This window comes from Nannospalax galili, unplaced genomic scaffold (assembly GCF_000622305.1).
Source record: "Nannospalax galili isolate Female #2095 unplaced genomic scaffold, S.galili_v1.0 scaffold1225, whole genome shotgun sequence".
Classification (NCBI taxonomy): Eukaryota; Metazoa; Chordata; class Mammalia; order Rodentia; family Spalacidae; genus Nannospalax; species Nannospalax galili.
Window position 1 is genome coordinate 191,127 of NW_008352717.1, and position 21,116 is coordinate 212,242.

Below are 21,116 nucleotides of genomic sequence, written 5' to 3' on the forward strand. Positions count from 1 at the left end.
CTCCCCGGCCCGCACCGCCGCGCCCACCCCGACGCCCGCCGCAGCCGCCCGGGCAGCCACCGCCACCGCCACCGCTTCCTCCTCCTTTTCGGTGGCCTCCCCGCCGTCAAACGCCGCCGGCCGTAAAGCGCCGCCCGTTCTTTTGCGACAGAAGGAAAAGCGGCGAGTGAAGGGAGGAGCTGGATGGAAGGGGCGTGGTCGCGCCAGGGGGCGTGGTCGGAGCCGCCGGGGCTGGGCGACGGCGGGGAAAGGCCGGAAACAGGCCCGGGGACCGGGGAGGCCAGTAGGACCAATAAAATGGAGAAAAACAAACCACTGGGCAAGCCAGACTGGACGTGTGCTGAGCCCCGCTTGCTGCTGATGGTTTCAACAGCCCTAAGGTTGAAAAATAAAAAATTAGGGGCTGGAGAGATGGCTCAGCGGTTAAGAGCACTGACTGCTCTCGGAGAGGACCTGGGTTCGATTCCCAGCACCCAGGGGAATCCGACATGGGTGTACTCATATACATGCAGGCAATACACTCATACACATTAAAAAATAATAAGTAAAATAAAGTTTTATAAAAGTGGTCTTTACTAAAAAAACCTTAGAGAATACTGAAAAATACAAGAAAAGGAAGGAGAGAGGAGAAGGGAGGAAGGGAGGAAAAGAAATAAAGGATAACCACTGAAAATGACTTCTGGGAAATATTTTCTTAACTGCTCCTCCAGACCTGCCTGGCTGCACATATACCACATGGGGACATCAGTCCAGCCCCAGATTGGCCATTTCTTGACCACACCAAGTCGTTTTTCTTAATGTTATTTCTGAGTTTTAACTTATTAAATAATGTGAGACATTAAGGTCTCAAACTTTGAGAATGCCTGTGAATTGTCAATCTGGGAAAAACTTGAGGCTGAGCACTGGGGTGGACAATGGGCAATTGTTTCCACATTGGTTTTTGGGCATTCCAGAGCCAGACAGGCAGTTGAAAATTCACAGTTGACAAATGGTCATTTGAGGTGGCTTCTTGTGGACTGTGAGCCGACACAGAAATGTTTGCTGAGGTGGTGAGTCAGTATCCCATTGGAAGGGTAGTCATTCTGTTTTCATTTAATTTTATTATTTCTGTTTATTTTTGAGTCAGGATCTCCCAGAGTGTCCTTGAACTCCTGGGCTCAAGCAATCCTCCATCAACTACCCTAGTAACTAGGATTACAGACACGTAACCATGCCCAGCTTTTACCTTTTCTTGTTGTCACGTGAAAGTTGATGCTGAGAAGATGGAAAATTTGATTGGACTTTTACCCAAACAAAAGCAAAAATGGGCATGGTGGCATATACCTCTAATCTAAGAACTTGGTTCAGGGGAGGAGGGCAGAGGCAGGTGAATCTCTGAGTACAAAGCCAGTCCGGTCTACATAGTAAGTTCCAGGCCAGCCAGAGCTACATAGAGAGATCCTGTCTTAAAAAATAAATAATTAATTTTTAATTAAAAAAATTTTTAACTATGTGTATATGTGTGTGCCTGTGTATGGGTTTGTGCACAAGTACAGTATGTATGGAGTCCAGAAGAGAGGATGTGAGCCCCTGGAGCTGTAGTCAGTTACAGTCAGTGGTGAGCCTCCTAATGTGGGTGCTGGGAACCAATCCCTGAGCCTCTGCAAGAGGAGTCAGTGCTCTTAACCCCTGAGCCATCTCTCCAGCACCTATTTTTAAAAATTTATTATTGTGTGTGTGTGTGTACTCATGATATACATCTGTGGGCATACATGCTGTAGCACATGTATGGAGGTCAGATGACAATTTTGTGGTGTCAGTTCTCTCCTACCTTTACTTGGGTTCTGGGGTTCACGCTCAGGTTGCCAGACTTGTGCTGCAAACACCTTTACCTAATGAGCCATCTTGCCGGTCCTCCATCTTATTTTTTTAAAATATTTTATTTATTTTATGTGTATAAGTGTTTACCTACATGTATGTAAGTACACCAAATCCATGCCTGGTGCCTGAGGAGGCCAGAAGAGGGCTTCAAATACTCTGGAGCTGGAGTTATGGACAGTTGTTAGTTGTATTGTGGGTGCTGGGAATCCAACCCAGGTCCTCTGCAAGAGCAGCCAGTTCTCTTAACCACTGAGCCATCTCTCCAGGCCCCTCTATGTTGTTGTTGTTGTTGTTATTATTATTTAGTATTTTTGAGACAGGGTCTCCCTGTATCCCCAGCTGACCTGGAACTCGATATATAGACCAGGCTAGCCTCTTTCTCACAGAGATCCACCTGCCTCTGTCTCTCAAGTGCTGGGATTAAAGCTGTGCTCCACCACACCTAGCTTCCATCTTATTTTTTGAGACAGAATCTCTCACTGAACCTGGAGCTCACTGAATCTTTGAGAATGGCTGGATAATAAGTCCCAGAGATCCTCCTATCTCTGCCTCCTCAGTGCTGGAAACACAGGTGCTCAGCATGAGTGCTGGGGACTGAACTCAGGTCCTCCTGCTTGCAAGGCAAGTGCTTTATTGACTGAGCCATCTCCCTTGCCCCTAGAAGTATTTTTGCTACACTGTTGTAATTGACATGCCTTGGCTTACTTCTGTGTATGTTTCTTGGGGGACAGTTTTCAGAGACGGATTCCCAGGTCAAAGGCTTATTACTTGTGCTCCTAACTCCTTGTCATCTTTAAACACCCCAAGACAGGAGCATGGGGTGCTCACAGGCAAGTTTCAGCCACATAGCAAGGCTGTGGAGGCTTAAGGAGGTTTTGATTCTTGGCTTTCTAACCTCCCTGGGCCTCAGTTTCTCCATCCTTAAAATTCGTATCATAAGACAAAGTAGGATTGCTCTGAGACTTAAATTGGACAAGTGCATGAAGGATCTAACAGACCGCCTGGCAAACACCTGTGCATGACACAAAATTCTAGAAGCACAAAAGAATGAAGGGTGGGGACTGGAGAGATGGTTTAGTGGAGAGGAACACTCACTGCTCTCACAGAGGACTGTGGTTCAGTTCCCAGCACCCACGTATGGCTAACCACCTCCTGTAACTCCAGTTCCAGGGGGATCTGATGCCCGCCTCTTGCGTCCTTGGACACCAGGCAGATACGTGGTGCACTTACATACATGCAGGGAAACCACTCATATACATAGATGGAGGAAGAGGAGGAGAGGCAGGAAGAGAAGGGGGAGGAAGAAGAACAACAATTAAGTCATCTTCTTGCAGGGCCCCAGTCAATCTGCTCCTTTCCCCATATTCAAGCAATGTTACTTATTTCTAGGACATTCTCCTAGTCTATTTGCTTACAGATTTATACATGCATTTTTTCCTTACCAGAAATGTAGCATCTGACATATACTTATATCTCATTTGTTTTAAAGGAAAGGCTTAGAAATTCCACTATTGCCGGGCGTGGTGGCGCACACCTTTGATCCCAGCACTCGGGAGGCAGAGGCAGGCAGCGGATCTCTGTGAGTTCAAGGCCAGCCTGGTCTACATAGTGAGTTCCAGGACAGCTGGGGCTACAGGGATACCCTGTTTCAAAAGAGACCAAAAAAAAAAAAAAATTCCACTATAATCTTTGGGCTAAGTCCCAATGGGAGGTCACAGTACATCTGGCAGCTCAAAGTGTGGCCATCTCACTCACTGAGGCTTTTCCTCTAGCCAGGAAGGGAAATGAGTAAAACAGGATGAAGCCAAGAAAAGTGTAAACACACACACACACACACACACACACACACACACCTGGCTGCAGCTGTCTTGGCACTTTCCTGGTAAAATGGCGTCCTGTGCCTTTAACTATCCAAAGCACGTGTAGCACGTATTAGAAGCTACAGTTAAAGAGACAGTCCTTCCTAGATGAAGATTGGACCAGGTTCAAGTTATAGCAACTTGGTGAAACATGGGTAACAGATACTCAAAGGCTAGGGTCAGACTTTGCTAGGGTGAATCCTTTCTCTCCAACAGGCAGGCAGTTTCCAAAATTAATCCTTATTTCGAATCTGGAGATTTAACACCACGTATCACTGCTCAAGGATGTTTTTCTATCCACATTGCCGCCAAGAGTCTCCTTGGATTCTTAAGAAACAGGCAGTTAGAGCTTGGGTTCTGCCTGATGCATCCTTGCTGTGGTCCCACATCAGTTATGCGATGCCAAGCAGATTGCTTCTCTCTCTGAGCCTCAGTTTCTCATTTTGCAAGTGGAAGCAGTACTGCCTGACTCACAGGGGAAGTTATGGTCACGGAATGAGAGCTTTGAAAACAGAGGCAGCCAACACAGGCTTGCTGGTTCTTCCTCCATTTGTCCCTGAATTTCTTCCTCCAAGGGTTCAGAATCTCAGTCTGCATCCTTCTGAATCCAAAACATCCGGTGGATGCTGGCACCAAGTCTCCTTCCCAGCTGCAGCAGCTCCTAGCGCAGGTCCCAGCTGGGAGGCAGACAAACTAAATTCTAGATTCTGCTCACATCTCTTCATTTTGACCGCCCTGTGACCTTGAGCTTGCAGCAGGATGGTCCTGGGCCTCATTACAGTCTGTGCAAGTGAGCAAATCTTTGTTCAATGAGAGGAAATCAAGGTTTCCAGACTGTACCCACCTAAAAAAGACATATGGTCCTTTCATTTCCTTATACAAATAATGTATATCCTATATATATGAAAAGAAGCAAGAAAGTAAGACTTATCTAGAAGTAATATGACAGAAATGATTTCTAAATGATACGTAAGGTTTTTTTTTGTTTTTTTTTTTTTTTTGGTTTTTTTGAGACAGGGTCTCCCTGTAGCCCCAGGGGGCCCGGAGCTCACTATGTAGACCAGGCTGGCCTTGAACTCACAGAGATCCGCTTGCCTCTGCCTCCCGAGTGCTGGGATTAAAGGCATGTACTACCATGCCTGGCGATATGTAATTTTTAAAATATTTTATTTATCTATTTATTATACGTACTAGTGTATTGCCTGCATGTATGAGTGCACCCGTGTCGTGCAATGCCAGCGGAGGTCAGAAGAGGGCTTCGGATTCCCCTGGAACTGGAGTTAAGGACCATTCATAGCTGCCATGTGGGTGCTGGAAATCAAACCTGGGTCCTCTGCAAGAGCAGTCAGTGCTCTTAACCGCTAAGCCATCTCTCCAGCCCCATATATATAATTTTTTAAAAATTACATTTTATGTTTTTATTTTGTGTGTGTAACAGGGGAGCACATGTCCCATGCCATGCATGCGGACGTCAAAGAACAAGCTTTGGGAGTCAGTCTCTCCTTTTCACCATAGGGTTCCCAGGAATCAGATTCAGGCTGTCAGGCTTGGCACCAAGTGTCTTTAATGGCTGAGCCATCTGACCAGCCCTTAAATTATTTATATGTGTATAAAATAAAAGACTATCACAACTTGGAAATAATTATTCTAAACGTTTGTCTTTTTAGTTGTTTTGAGATTGCCTCATGTAGTCCATGCTGGCCTCTGACCTACCATGTGACTGGGCATCACCTTGAATCCTGAATCTCCTGAGTGCTGGGATCCCAGGCACCAGCTCATTTCCTTCAGTCTCTTTTCTCCTAAGTGTCTGGCTGTGTAGCTCAGGCTGGCCTTGGATTCCTGATTTGCTTGCACATTCTGGGTTCTAAGATTTAGACCTACCCCCACCACACTCAGCATTGTTTTTGTTTTTTTTTTTAAGCTATCTACTGTTTGAGAATCTATTTTTACGAAGTGGGTCTTACTGTAGAGACAGCTTTTTCCACTTAACATCCTTTGTGTTTCCTTGTTGACATAACAGCACCTGCAAATGGCCACTTCTCCCTAGCTCCCTGGCTCCTCCAAGGCCTCCATCCCAACCCTGACCTAGAGTTGTACCCATCACCAACTCCTCCAGACTCTAATCTGTCGGAGAGGATCTGGGTCCCTGTTTGAGCTCTCTTCCAAGGCAGCGTGCAATTTTGTCCAGAGATGGATGTGGCTGGCCAACATCTGGACCAGGAACCGTTTAAAGGGGGTTGGTTTGGGTTATTCTTGAATGTCACTTAATTATTCATTCATTTGGCAATCAGCTTCAGCAAAAATTCCTTCACTGGGAAGTTCAGACTTCCCCGGCTCAGAAATTTGCCTCCAGGGACAGAGATATAGGTGAAGTGATTCCGTTTGCCGGACTGGGTCTGGACTTGCTGCATTTCCAACATCAGCAACGTGTCTCTGCGCTTCTGTCCACATCTCCACCCATCTTCACCCACCCCACGCTCAACATCTCACTTTAAGGAAGGTTTAAAGAAAATGAAATACCCAAGAGCTAACTTTGAGGTGGACTACAGATACCATCATCCCCAGGGCAGGTGCGAATCCCAGTGAATATTAAGTTCCACTTTTCAGGTGAGCTGAGATTGGAGCATCTCAGCACCCAGGGCAGAACCTGGGGTCTATTGGGGCCTCGCTCCCTTCTTCCTCCGCGAGCTGTTGCAGACCCTGGAGAAGAGAGGGAGGCGGGCTGGCGACAGGACCCAGGAGCCGCAGGGACAGGGGTGAACTGCCCCAGGTCCCGAGGCCCCCCGCGCTACACAGCTGCCGGAAAACCCTTCCCCCGGGCGGGCGGAGGAGCGCTCGGCACCGCCCCCGAGGCGGGCCCAGTGCGTGGCAGCGCCCGCTGGCCCGGTCGCGAAGTTTCCAGCCCTGAGAGCGCCGGCGACGGTCCGCAGACACGACCATGCGGCCCCCGCTGCTCCTGGCCCCGCTGGCCTGGCTGCTCCTGGTCCAGGCGAAGGACGACACCAAGGCGGAGGGTGAGCACGCAGCGGGCGCGGCCCGGGGCAGCCCCACGAGGACCCGGGTGTCCCGGCGGCCTGGGCTGGGAGGGTGGGGGAGCGGTCATCCGTCCACTTACACGCTGATGACCCCGACAGATCACTTCCTCTTCGTGGGACTGCTGTTCCCATGTTTGTGCAGCGTACAGGAAAGGATGGCAGCTTAAGTCCCATTCAGCATACAGAGGGGCCCGTCATAACAATGCCCAAAATAATAACCGTGCTGTTAATGCAAGTCCTGCTGTGAGCAGGCATCGAGAGTTCAGCGTGATCGCTGCTTCTGGGAGTGTTTCCTTCTAACAATCCCCATTTTCCAGCTTAGCAAACTGAGGCTCCAGAGTTGACTGACTTCTCCGGAGTCACACAGCTTGTGGGCCTTGGAACAGGTATTCATCCACTTCTCTGGGTGTTCCTGATCCAGGGCCTGGCTTAAGGCCTTTGTTATCTTAAGGGTGAGGGGCTTTGGAATGGAAGGCAGAAGGTAGATGGTGTGGCTCTCCTTTGTGGAGCGGGGTCAAAGTTCCACTTACACGATCTGTGCGGGCCCCCTGCTAGGCTGGCTTGCCTTTCCAGTTGGAACACCTTAGCTCAGGTTAAGTGCCCAGGGTTATCCAGTGGGGAGTGGTTGGGCCGAGATCTGCTGGACTCCCAGCCAAGTGCTCATTCTGCCTCTCCAAGGCACAATCCTAAGTGTGCCCCACTATCCTAAGTGGGTGCTACTGTCCTCCCAACCCTCCCTGGCATAGACCTCCTTCATCTCTGCTCTCTGGGTCCTGAAAACCCCCAGGAGGGCAAACTGTGGACCACCCAGACAGACAGAGCCAAACTGGCCACACTCTCCAGGGCATCCTGTTTCCCTGGGCCCTTCTTGTAGAGAACCTGGGAGCTGGCCAGGTGGTGGATGGTGGGGCTAATCAAAGGAGTCAAGTGGGCTGGAGATGTAGCTAAGTTAGAGTACTTGACTAGCATGCACGAGGCCTTGGGTTTGAGTCCCAGCACTGCATAAACTGGGCATGGTGGCACACTCACACCTGAAATGTCAGCACCAAGGAGATAGAGGCAGGCAGATCAAAATCATCCTCAGCTACATAGCACCCACATCAGGTGACTCACAACTGCCTTTAAGTCCAGCTCCAGGGGAATCTGATGCCTTCTGGCCTCCATGGGCACCCACATATGTGTGGTATACACTCACACAGGTGCGCGCGTGCACACACACACACACACAGACACTTAAACAAAACAATAGTCATGATGTCATGGGACTAATAAATGGTGTTCAAGGCCAGCCTAGGTTACAACATAAAACCCTGCCCCCCCCCCCAAAGGACCCTGGCTCTGTGACCCTTGGGCCATGGAGGGCTAAGAACCAACCACTGTTCCACTGTTTCTTGCATGAGTACCTCCTATGCTAAGGTAAACTATACACAGGGACACACACCTCCCATTGCTAAAGCTGGTGGTGCTCAGTCTTTTGAGAGGCTTGATGTTCTAGACCTCAATTCAGGGAGACAGTACCTTATTCCTAGAGATCCTGTGAGATGTCAGGAATGAGGCCAGTCACCCTCTAAGTCACCCTTTAAGGCCACACCACTGGGCGTTTTCTCTCCTGGCCTAGAGCTGCCAGTATTTCTGGAGGATCTGTGGAAGCAGGGCCAGAACACAGATAAAGGGAAATCGGATAAGTAAGAATGAGTGTAGGATTCAGCTGGTGGTGTGGGCAAATGGCCTGGGTCCATTCATTGACAGGATCCTGTAATGGCTGCTTTTGCTGTTGCACGCCCTTCTATCCCAGACCATCCTAGTACAGAAACTATGGCTGCCCTTGAGGAAGCACTGAGGGGAAATGGACCTGACTGATGACAGGGTTCAGGTGCCCTGTTCCAGCAGTGCCAGCAGGGGGCGGGGAGGTACCGGGCAGCTTGCAGAGGGTGCTGCTGTTGGGCTCAGGATGCTCTTGACGCCATTGTAAAGCCCCAGGCAGTGACAGGCACTCATCAATACATGTAGGTTGCCAATGTCAGACTGTTCTGTGTGGAGACCCTCTGCTTCCCTGCAACATAGATTTTCTTTTGTAGTTCTGGAGATCAAACCCAGGGACTGACACCTGATAGTGACGTGCTCTCCACTGAGCTACCTCCAGTACCATCTAGGTTCTTTTTGAGACAGTCTTGTATATCCCAGGCTGATCTCAAACTTCCTGTGCAACTGAGGATGATCTTGAACTTTTTTTTTGCTTTATTTTTATGTGTATACATGTTTTGCATGCATGTATGCAAGTACATCCGTGTCTCGAAATGCACGTGGAGACAGAAGAGGATGTTGGATCCCCTGGAACTGGAGTTACAAATGGTTGTTAGCTACCATGTAGGTGGTGGGAACTGAACCCAGGTCTTCTGCAAGAACAGCCAGTGCTCTTAACCACTGAGCCATCTTTCCAGTCTGATCTTTTAAAAAATATTTTATTTATTATTTTTATTTTTTGTTTATGAGTGTATTGCCTGCATGTATGTGAGTGCACCTGTGTCGTGCAATGCCGCGGAGGTCAGAAGAGGGCGTTGGATTCCCCTGGAACTGGAGTTAAGGACGGTTTGTAGCCGCCACGTGGGTGCTGTGAATCAAACCCAGGTCCTCTGCAAGAGCAGTCAGTGCTCTTAATCACTGAGCCATCTCTCCAGCCCCTCCAGCCAAATCTTGAACTTTTGATCCTCCTGCCTCTACTTTCCCAGTGCTGGAATTATAGGTGTGCACCACCATACCCAGTTTATACAGTGCTGGGGATTGAAACCAGGGCTTCATGTGTGCTAGGCAAGCACTCTACCAGCTAAACTACATCCCCAGCCCTTCTAGACTTTTTGGAGACCCTGAGAGGTTAAGCACTTGGTCCCAGGTTGCCATTGCTGGCTGGAGGGGAGCCACTCACTGGGTTCATACCCACAGCTCATTCCTATTGGCTGCCATCACTGACTGGGGCATGTTTGTCCCAGAAACATGTAGAGTTGGGGATCTGAGGAGAACTGAGGCAGCAGAAATGTGGGGACAGCCAGAACCAGGGAGCCTCCATCAGGGAATCCCTACCTCCCCCTTCCAGGCCTTGTCTGTGACTTCAGTTAACACCTGAATGGGGATGGGATGGAGGATAGAGGAACCCTAGTTCTCCCTGCTCCCCAGAGAGCAGGATGGAGATATCTTTAATTTATTTTTATGTGTATGAGTATTTTGTCTGCATGTATGTAATTGTACCACATGCATGCAATGCCTGTAGGGGCCAGAAGAGGTGTCAGATCCCCTGGAACTGGAGTTACGAATGGTTGTTAGCTGCCATGTGGGAGCTGGGAACTGAACCTGGGTCCTCTGCAAGAGCAGCCAGTACTCTTAACCACTGAGTCATCTCTCCAGCCCCGCAAGTTTTATCTTGACTGCACCTTGAGCCAAGACTACCCACTGACACAAGACCTTGCTTAGGCTGTTGCCACTGAGGTAGGGTGTCCACCTGAGTCCACCCAAATCAGGGCTGAGCCCATAGAGGCTGAGCCTCTTCCTTGCACATCCCTAAGCCCCATGTCCAGCTTTGTTACCCTGGGGACTACTCCCCAGCTCCCAGGGCAGCACTTGGTGATGCACAGCTCCCTCTCTTGGGAAGACACCTCTTTGTGCTGAGAATTGAGTTGTCACAGGCCAGATGCCAGACTCAGCACTTTACTCATTGACTCCTCACTTGAGACTCTGATTATTTATTTTTTAGTCTTTTTGAGACAGGGTCTCCCTATAGCCCCAGCTGGCCTGGAACTCAGTATGTAGACCAGGCTGGACTCGAACTCACAAAGATCCTCCTGCCTCTGCCTCCCAAGTGCTGGGATTAAAGGCATGGATCACCACATGTAGCTATTTTTTTATTTTTATGTGTATGAGTGTTTTCCCAGTATGTATTTAAGTGCACCCTGCATGCAATGCCTGCAGAGGCCAGAAGAGGATGTCAGATCCCCTGGAATCAGAGTTACAGTTGTTGGCCTTCATGTGGGTGCTTGGAACCCAGCCAGAGCCACTGAGCCATCTCTCCAGCCTGCTCACTGGAGTCTTTGAAAGTCGTGTACGTTTATCCTTACAATTCCCATGGTGCAGATGAGGAAATCAAGGCCAGGGAGGCTAAGTTACTTGCTCAGCAGTCTGTCCTCACCTCCTGCTCTGCCATCTCTCTTTCATGTATGCTGACTTGAATCACAGTTCGTCCATCTGGGAAAATTATTGCTGGACTTTGGGCAGCAAGTGGGAGGGCCAGGCTCTCTGGGTGCCAGGCCCAACATAGCCCTGGCCTGAGCCCAAGGCAGCTGGTGAGCAGACAAAAGCAGACGGGATGGGGTGGGCTCACCTTGGTGCTGTGTGAAACGAAATCCTCCATGTGGATGTCCTGTGGGTGTCCCAGAGCTCTGATGGGGGAGACTGGAGAAGATCTTCTGGCAGGGCAGAGAAACCCCAGCAATGCTGGATTCCATCTGCAGCTAACACAATGCTGAGCAGTATGATCTGCATGCTAGCGCAGTCCTATAATCCCAGCCTTCAGGAGGCTAAGGCAGGAAGATTGAATTTGAGGCCAGGCTAGGCCACCTAGTAAGACCCTGTGTCAGAAGCAACAACAAAAAAGTATGGGTGTTTGGAAGGCTAGCCAGAACATTCCTGTTTCACTCCAAGGTCTGTGACATTAGGTAACCATTTAGCATCTCTGTGCCTCAGTTTCCCCATCCATAGAAGGAAGATAATAGTAAAACCTCCTTTATAGGGTATGTTTTGTTTTTTGAGGTAGGACCTCATGTAGCCCAAGCTGACCTTGAACTTGAATGTAGTTAAGGGTGACCTTGAATTCCTGATCCTCCTGACTCCATCTCTCATGTGCTAGAATTACAGGCATGTACCACCATGCCTGGCTCTTCGTACAGTGTTAAATGCAGGGGTGAACATAGCCTACTTCCTGCAGTGCATGGCAGCTCAGAAGGGCTCAGCCAGGAGCCCACTCTTAACTAAAGTCAGCTTCCCACATTGCTCCTTAAGGCCAGGCAGAGCTCACCATGCCTTGGTGTAAGAGCTGGAAGCCAAGAAAAAAAGCTGTGGCCCCGGCCTGGCAAGGCAGGTTTGTATGAGTAGATCAACTAGGTGTGCAGACTAGGAAATAATGAAGGAAGGTTTCCTGGAGGAGGTAGTCAAGGAAAGAAGTGTTCCAGTCAGCCAGTGGCATAAGGAGGAGGTTGGGTTACTGAGAGGTGCTTTCTGGGGTCTTAAAGATTGGTGCCTGTGATCCCTTGGGGGAGGAGCGTGCCTTGGGTTCCCTTTCTGGGAACCACCTCCCAGCCTTGCACTGAAGCTGAATTGAGGGACCTAGGATGGCTTGGCTCACAGGTTCCCCAATGTGGCCGACATCAGAAATAACCCGGGAATGTGAGAGATGGCTCAGTGGTTAAGAGCACTTGGTGCTCTTGCAGAGGCCCCAGGTTTGGTTCCCAGCACCCACATCGGGTAGCTCACAGCTGTCTATAACGCTAGCTCCAGGGCATTCAACGCCCTCTTCTGGCCTCTGAAGGCAGTGCAATTTATTTATTAATAGTTTTAAAAACTTATTTGTGTGTGGACACTTACTGAAGGACAAAGAACAACTTTCAGGAGTCAGTTCTTTCCCTTCTACCATTTGGGTTCTGGGGATGAACTCAGGTCATCAGGGTTGGTGATAAGCACCTTTATCTGCAGAGCCATCTTGCCAGCCTAAGGTTAGCCATTAGTTCCAGGGTATTTTGGAAGCAGGACCTTGAGAATGGAGGATTTCCTGTCCTGCTCTCCCCTAATCCCTCCCCTGCCACTTGGCCTCCTCCCCCAGAGAATCCAGAATCACCACACACACACACACACACACACACACACACACACACACACGCTGACTTTTCCATCCCCCAATCCCCCTCCCCTGCCACTTGGCTTCCTCCCCCTAAGAATCCCAGAATCACACACACACACACACACACACACACACGCACGCACGCACGCACGCACGCACGCACGCACGCGCGCGCTGACTTTTCCATCCATGAAACTTGACATTCTTCCTAACCCCCTTTTGGCCAGAGGCCCGCAGAGCTTGTGGCTGTGGTTCTTCTCACCTGGGGGGCGGGGAAGGGGGACACAACTATTCATGCTGTAGTTGGGAGGAGCTCTTCCCCCACCTTTTTTTTCTGAACCCCCAGGGTCAAGTGAGACATTTACCCCCCTCCACCCTGCTGGCTCCTGCCAATCCCGCTGGGCCCCCTGCTCTGGGACCAGCCTCCTGCCTGCTCAGTCTCCACCAGCTCAGGACAGTTGACTCCCTTTGTTCTCTCCCTCCAACTCCCCACTTCCTGTGGTGGAGGGAGGGAGAGGCCTTACCTGCCTGACACTGGACTCCCAGTTTTAGCAGCGAGAGTAGGGAGAGTTCTGTTCACCTAGGGAAATGGATCCTGGATGTTGAAGGCACAGAAAGTCACACAGAGGAACCATAGGGAGCACTACAAAGTAGTCCTGCCCCTCAGACTTCAATGTCAGAAGCCTGAGCATGGGCAAGGGCGTGTCGTTGTTACTGGTTCCCTAGGACCTGGAGAAAGAAAAGGGGAGCAGATGCCAGCCCTGAGATCCAGGCTGAAAGAAAGCTTATGTAGACCATGGAATAAATTTATCCCCTGGGCCTTCAGTAATGGGCACGGCATCACCCCATTGGTCAGCCCCACTGACAGCATTCAGTATGTGCCAAACATCCCCATAGGGATTTTACATGCTTGGTCTCATTTAATGAGTCCAGCAGCCTTGGGAGGTAGGCACTGTATTGTCCCTACTTCATGAGGGAGAAACTGAGTCACAGAGAGGCTGGCACGACTTACCTAGGGTCATATCATTTGTAGGGAGCAGGGCTAGGATCTAACCCGGCAGGCCGGCTCTAGACCATCACATCTTAGGACCTCACAGCTTCACAGTGGGACATGGGAGGGGCTTCCTGGGGCTCCCACAGACAGTCTCTAGAGTTTGTTCCAGCATCTTCTGTTGCAGAGTTGAAGCCATGTTGTAGTGCTCTGAGAGGGCCCTTGTTAAGAAAGTATTAAAGGAGGCTGGAGAGATGGCTCAGTGGTTAAGAGCACTGGCTGTTCTTGCAGAGGAACCAGGTTTGGTTCCCAGCACCCACCTAGCACTACCGACCATCCATTACTCCAATTCCAGGGGAATCTGACGCCCTCTTGTGATCTCCACAGGCATCACATGCTCAAGTATACTCATATCTGCACACAAAACATTCATACACATGTAAATAAAATAAAATTAAAATTAAAAACAGAAGATAGTAACAAAGCCAGGCCTCTTGGGTGTGGTGGTGCATGCCTATAATCCCAGAATTTGAGAGGCAGGAAGATCAGGAGAGGAGTTCAAGGCCAGCCTTGACTACATGTTGAGTTAGAGATTGTCTTGAGTTACATGAGACCTTGTTTCAGGAGGAGAGAGACAGGGGTAACACAGAACAGAATAGCAGTAATAGGTGTAGATGGATAGAAGGATTTCAAGTTGATTTCTATCCCAGACCATCTGAACCCAAAGCATGGCATTGGGAAAGTCAGCCATGGGAGGCTCAGTGAGGGAGACTGGGTGGATGAGCCATGCCCGCCCTGGATGCAGACACAGAGACTGGTAGCCTCTAAGCCCTGCACTTGCCACCCCTGGCTGATGCCCAGCCCTGGCCAGAGAGATCCTTACATGATCAGCATTCAGGGCACATCTTCCTTTTGACCCCCTTGCTGAGGCCTGTGCCCCCTAAAGCCAGAGTCTTGGTCTCACGAGACAGGGTACAGACACTGTGACTGCTTGACATGTCGGTCACTTTCTAGGTGTAAGGAGACCTGGGAGGAAATTAGGGGGGCCAGAGTTATGTCACAGCTCTCGTTCAAAAATTCTTTTTGATTTATTGTTTTTTATAAATGTCTATGCATGTTTTGCCTGCGTGTATTTAAGTGTACCATGTGCATGCTGTACCCATGGAGACCAGAAGAGGGCATCAGATCCCCTGAAATTGGAGTTACAGGACAGTTGTTGGGTGCCATAGAGTGTAGGGTCTTCTGCAAGAGCGGTAAGTGCTCTTAAACTGCTGAGCCAACTCTCTGCCCTTCCCTCCTACCCCCAGCTCTGTCTTAATCCACTAAATGGTCCTTGGCACAGCCTGAGCCCTTTTCTGTTATGGGCTGTTGGGAAGACAGTCACTGTGAACAGTAGACTCCTCCCTGCCGCCTCCCTGCCCCTCCCCTGTCCTCATTCCTGCTCACCATGCCCTTCTCTGTCCACAGACAACCTTTTGGTCCTCACTGTGGCCACGAAGGAGACGGAGGGCTTCCGCCGCTTCAAGCGCTCAGCCCAGTTCTTCAACTACAAGATCCAGGTAAGCTTCCTGAAGGCTGAAGCGTGAGTGCAAGTCAAAAAGGAAGGGCAGTGTACTAGCAGATTCTAGGATGTGAGGGAGAAGGAGAGGGGAGGCTAGAGAGGTTGCACAGTGGTGCCCGGATGTCAGCATGCAGAGGCCTCACCTGGAAGAGTGTAGAGGGCAGAGCCTGAGAACCAGCATTCCCACAGTCCCCTGGGGCATCGTGGGATGGCTGTGGTCCTGTGACCTTCCTTGGAGTGTTATAAACAAACATGTTTGTCGACCAAGTGTTGGCTTGTAGTCTGTGGGACCAAGTCCTTCAGAAGACAGCCCTCTACTCAAGGGACCATCCCAAGTACTTCTCTGTGTTAGGCACACTGGGGACAGAGAGCACACCAGCCACACCATGGCCTACGCAGAGCTTGGAATGAAGCCAGAAAACAAGTGTATCAGCTGGCATGAATCCACGCTGAAGCAGAGGCTTGCTTCGGGCATAGCTGGATCCAGGGTTTCAAGCAGCAAAGTGTCTTCTTTCTCTCTCTCTCCAGAGTCAGGCTCTCTCTTCTTTGTGGCAAAGACCCTCAGCCCCACCCCAGGCTCCCATTCCCAGTGTCTCAACCTCAGTAGAGCAAAACAGCCTACCCTAAACGCAGCAGCCTCAGGGAAAGACTCATAGGCCATCCTTGGGTTAGGTGCTCAAAGTCCTGTCTCTGGGGGGGCAGAAGGAACGGGACATTCTCATTGGCCGTGCATGGTCACATGATTCACATAGTATGGTTTCTCTACAGTGGAGGGTTGAAAAGAAGCTAAGCCATTCCCTGCCCAAAATGGGTTGGAGCCAGGTGTGGTGACACAGGTGCCTCTCAGCACTTGGGAGGCAGAGGCAGGCGGATCTCTGTGAGTTCAAGGCCAGCCTGGTCTACATAGTTCCAGGCCAGCTGGGGCTACAGGGAGACCCTGTCTCAAAAAAGGAAAAAGAAAACCCCAAAACAAACTGGGGTGGAAATATGACTGGAAGACTGTTTCTCTACGAACAGCTGGGACTTTTCTCTGCAGGCGCTGGGCCTGGGGGAGGACTGGAGTGTGGACAGGGGGTCCACAGGGGGAGGCCAGAAGGTGCGGCTGCTGAAGAAGGCGCTGGAGAAGCATGCAGACCACGAAGACCTGGTCATTCTCTTCATTGACAGGTAGGTAGGCTGGGGCTTCCTGATGTGTGTGAGGAATCCAAAATGTGACCTTCTCTGGATATCATGCAATGGGAGGCTCTCTCCAACTAAGCTTACCTAAGATTAGGGGACCCACAAACCCCAGGATATATTCCTCTGCTGTAGGCTTATCCTCCTCTTAGTGACCTGTCAAGGGTGATGGACCAGCCATGTTTGAATATGAAAGAGGACACGGGGTTATGGGGACCATTTCTCTGCTTAGTGTGGGGGGTGGGAAGTGGCAGACTGGGGGTGCAGATCTGTCTCCCAGGTGGTGGCCCTGGGTTGGTATGGGATGTGTGGGGCTCCTGGATCCCTGTGCTCTCCTATGGGTGCCTTCCCTGGGCCTGCTCCACTTCCTCCTTGCTTTGACCACAGCTATGATGTAGTGTTTGCCTCCGGGCCTCGGGAGCTCCTGAGAAAGTTCCGGCAAGCCAAGAGCCAGGTGGTCTTCTCAGCTGAGGAACTCATCTACCCAGATCGGAGGTTGGAGGCCAAGTACCCAACAGTCTCTGATGGCAAGAGGTTCCTGGGCTCTGGAGGTAAAGGCTGGGTGCAGACCGTTGGGGTCCAGCAGAGGGGCCACCCATCACCTTTGGGCGGACTTCCTTGCCTGGCATCCCTGAATATCACAAGTCTCAGGTGCATACTAACTTGAAGAGAATCCTCACTGGGGAGTCTTCATTTTTTTTTTTGAGACAGGGTCTATGTAGCCCTGATTGCTCTCTACCTTGCTCTGTAGACCAGGGTGGCCTCAAACTCACAAAGCCCCACCTGCCTCTGCCTCTCCAGGGCTGGGATTAAAGGTGTGTGCCTCACTTTATTGAATGACATCTGGCTGCACTGGAGAGACTGGGTGACCCCTGAATCTTCCCTTACCTCCCATGTTAGTCACTTCAGCTTCCCAAACACCTCTCAAGCCCCATGGAGTGATGAGGCCAACCTGGGCTACATAAGACCTTGTCTCAAAAAACAGGACTGGTAGGACTGGAGAGATGACTCAGTGGCTAAGAGCACTAGCTGCTCTTGCAGAAGACCTGGGTTCAGTTCAAAACGGTCCATAACTCTAGTTCCAGGGGATCTGACCCACTTCTGGCCTCTGTGGGCACTGCATGCATGGGGGCACTTACATACATGCACTCAAATCACTCACATGGCACAAAAAAATTAATTAAAAAACTAAAATAAATACCTCTGGAATCTGCCTTTGTGGACCTGTACCCACTGCCCCTAGGCCTCATCCTTTCTTGGTGCTGGCTCAGCCCTCTGTAATTCTCTTATATAACTGCCAACCTCCTCCCTCAGCCACTTGCAGTCCTTTTGGAGAGTGGAACCCACACACCTCACCCATCCTCAGCAGGGTGAGCTGCTCTTTGAAGCTGCGTGTCTCATTGGCCTAGTGAGCTAACAGTTGCCATGGCCTGGCCCCGGCCCCAGCCATGGCCCAGGTGTCCTGTTTTATTCCTCTTTGCCTGTACATCTCTCACTTTATGTCCCTGAATAAAGTGAGCACTTGCCAGGGCTTGGACCCTGGAGTGCTGTGAGACCTTTTCCAGCCTCCACCTGTCTCTTTGTCGGATCACTATATAAAAGGGGCTCCAAGCTTGGCTCCAAATCTGGTTTTTAGGGGCTCAGCATTAAGCAGGTGCAGTTTAGTGGGTAGCATTGATCTTGGGAATGTATCAGCCAATGGCATTTATCAGCTTGCATGCTATTCCTCAGTCAGGGGAGAAGAGGCTGGGTTTATATATAAAGGAGTGGCAGGGAGAGAGGAGAGAAGGAAGCCAGCTTAAAGGCTGGAAGCTAAGTGCCTGTCTCTGTATCCCTACTACAATTCCCAGGCTTCATTGGTTATGCCCCCAACCTCAGCACACTGGTGGCCGAGTGGGAGGGACAGGACAGCGACAGTGACCAGCTGTTTTATACTAAGATCTTCTTGGACCCTGAGAAGAGGGTAAGTGATGGTGGGTGGGCTGGGGATAGGGGTCTGGGGAGTGCTGACCCTGGATGTCACTGGCCAGGCTGTACTGGGGACAGCCCTCTGCAGCCTGAGCTACTGGGTTGGTGTCTCAGTCCATCTGGGCTACTATGGGAAGTCTGCTTAAGTCTCAGTTGTTAAATCAAAGCCAGGAGCTGGTGAGATGGCTCAGTGGGGAAAGGTGCTTGCTGCCAAGCCCAACAATCTGAATTCAATCTCTGGGATCCACATAGTGGAAGGAGAGAACCAACTCTTGAAAGCTGTCCTCACACCTCTGTATGTGCACATGTGCCCACACACATATATGCACACATAAAATAAATAATAAATAAATAAATAAATAAATAAGTAAATAAATGTTAGAAAAAGAAAGCAAAGGCAGGCCTGATAATGTATGTTTGTAGTCCCAACATGTGGGAGGCTGTGGCCAGAAAATCATGAGTTTGCATGCGGCCAGCCTGAGCAACATAGAGAGCTCAAGGCCAGTCTGTACATACTGAAATTGTGTCTCAGAAAACTAAAACTTACAATGAATGAAAAAGCAATAATGTTAAATACTAATTTCTCATAGGAATGCTATGAGATCAAATTATACGTACATAGGAACCTGGGACTGGCAACTGGCATGTGGTGAATCCCTGCCCCAGCGTGTGCTGTCCGTGTCCTTCGTTGTTGTTATAATTGAACCAGCTGCTTCCGTAGCGCCCTCTAATTCTGAGATTTCCTGGTTCTCTGTGAATAGAGGCCCTAGAAACATAACCCCAGGGCCTGAGGTGGGAAGTCTGAGTGATGAGGGGCCTGGATCCCCATGCTGGGTATGCCGGGACCTTGCTCCCTGCCATACCCTGGTGTCCTCGTTTCTGCAGGAGCAGATCAACATCACCCTGGACCACCGCTGCCGCATCTTCCAGAACCTGGATGGAGCCTTAGGTGAGCAGCGACACTGGAGGGGGTGGGGGTGAGAGGGGAGTTAGGGGGGAGGTCTGAGAGGAGATAAGGGGTGGGGCCTTAGAAGGGTGGATGGAAGGGACTGTCTGGGTCCCCAGAGAACCTCTAGATGTCCTGGGGCAGAACTGTGTCTCTCACGGGGTGAGAGAGGGATAGCTGTTCAGCTTAGGAGAAGCTGGTGATGCCCATGGGAGGCGTCTGGCCCTCTGCCCCGACCTATATGCCATGTTAGTGCAAGTGCTCCCACAGCCCTGAACACACACCTTGGACCTGGGCCAAGGTTCTGGGTGACTTTGCTTTGTCAAAGCTTTTACTGGTTGACCTCATGTACACTACTCTGGAACCTTGGTTACTTATCTTTAGAAGTGGGAGCTAGGGCTGTGACTGGGACGTGCCTCACTTGATAGAATGCTTGCCCATAGGAAGCCCTGCGTTCAAGCCTCAGCACTACATTAAAAAGAAAATTGGGGCTAGAGAGATGGGTCAGTGGTTAAGAGCACTAGCTGCTCTTGCAGAGGACCTGATTTTGATTCCTAGTACCCACATGGTAGCTAACAGCTATCAGTAACTCCAGTTCCAGGGGATCTGAAGCCCACTTCTGGCCTCCACAGGCATCACACACATGTGGTGCACTTACATACACACAGGCAAAACACTCATATACGTAAAAATAAATAAATCCCAAACAATTAAGAATTAAAAAAAGAAATCAGCCAGGCATGGTGGTGCATGCCTTTAATCCCAGCACTTGGGAGGCAGAGGCAGGTGGCTCTCTGTGAGTTCAAGGACAGCCTGGTCTACATAGTGAGTTCCAGGACAGCTGGGGCTACAGGGAGACTCTGTCTCAAAAAAAAAAAAAAGAAATCAGGCTGGTCCTGGTGGTGCATGCCTTTAATCCTGGTACTCAAGACACAGCAGGCAGATCTCCATGAGATGGAGGCTAGCTTGCTCTACATAGTGAGTTCCATGCCAGCTGTAATCTCAGCGCCAAGGATGTAAAGGCAGAAGGATCAAAAGTTCAAGCTCATCCTTGGCTGTATAGTGAGTTTGAGACCAGCCTAGGGTTCATGATACTGTATCTCAAAAGAAAAAAAAAATGGGAAAGAGGAAAGGATCCACCTGCGATGGTTTTATGGGGAACCTTTGGGGATCTGATGAGGGTCTGGCTCTTCCCCTAGAAAAGCTCAGACATCTTGTGCCCTTTTGCCTCTGGTTTCTGGGACTTGTGGGCCCCCGTGAACAGGTGGGACCCAGGACACCTCCGGATAGACCAGGTCCTGACCCAGAGGGGCTCTCCCCATGTCACTCTCCATGAAAAGCCCCTTCCTTGCTGTCTTCTCCAGCTCCTCAGCATCTGTCCGTGGTGTTGCCTCCTCCCTGTTTCCTTGTGTTCAGGTGAGCAGGGCAGAGCTTGGGTCTGGAAGACCTGACTGCGGCTCTCCCTGCCCAGGCCACCCCGTATGACTGGCCTGTTTTCAGTGCTGTTCCTTGTTTCTGGAGCTGGAATATTCTAGTCTTTTTTTCTCCCGTCCCACTTCCAGCTCTAATGCGTCACCACAGTAAGGACAGGGTCAGGAGGGGTCACCGTGGCTTCTGTGCTCCTCCTTGGCTGTTGTGCCAAGTGCTTGCTGGCCACATGTTTGCCCCATGAGGAAGGTATTTTAGGACCAGGAAAATGGCTTGGTGGGTATAGGTGCTTGCTACCAAGCCTGACAACTTGAGTTCAATCCTCAGAGCCCACTTGATAAGAGAGAATCAGCTTTGGCAGGTTGTCCTCTGACCTCCAAATACAATAATAAATAAATGTAATTTTTAAAA

General features: G+C 50.3%; 2 protein-coding genes across 2 annotated transcripts in view; one reads left to right on the forward strand and one right to left on the reverse strand.

Annotated features, from left to right (window-relative positions):
- The window catches only part of Kiaa2013 (KIAA2013 ortholog), a 12,872-nt gene extending 6,213 nt beyond the window's left edge, over positions 1–6,659 (reverse strand). Inside the window, exons 1-2 of the mRNA XM_008849952.2 lie at positions 6,367–6,659; positions 16–139 (exon numbers count right to left, since the gene is read on the reverse strand). Of these exons, the coding sequence (XP_008848174.1) occupies positions 16–139; positions 6,367–6,659 (417 nt within the window). The remainder of the gene's footprint in view (positions 1–15; positions 140–6,366) is intronic.
- Plod1 (procollagen-lysine,2-oxoglutarate 5-dioxygenase 1) overlaps positions 6,571–21,116 on the forward strand; it is a 34,189-nt gene continuing 19,643 nt past the window's right edge. The window contains exons 1-6 of the mRNA XM_008849933.2: positions 6,571–6,733; positions 15,094–15,185; positions 16,224–16,354; positions 16,751–16,914; positions 18,214–18,326; positions 19,217–19,280. Of these exons, the coding sequence (XP_008848155.1) occupies positions 6,658–6,733; positions 15,094–15,185; positions 16,224–16,354; positions 16,751–16,914; positions 18,214–18,326; positions 19,217–19,280 (640 nt within the window). The 5' untranslated portion in view covers positions 6,571–6,657. The remainder of the gene's footprint in view (positions 6,734–15,093; positions 15,186–16,223; positions 16,355–16,750; positions 16,915–18,213; positions 18,327–19,216; positions 19,281–21,116) is intronic.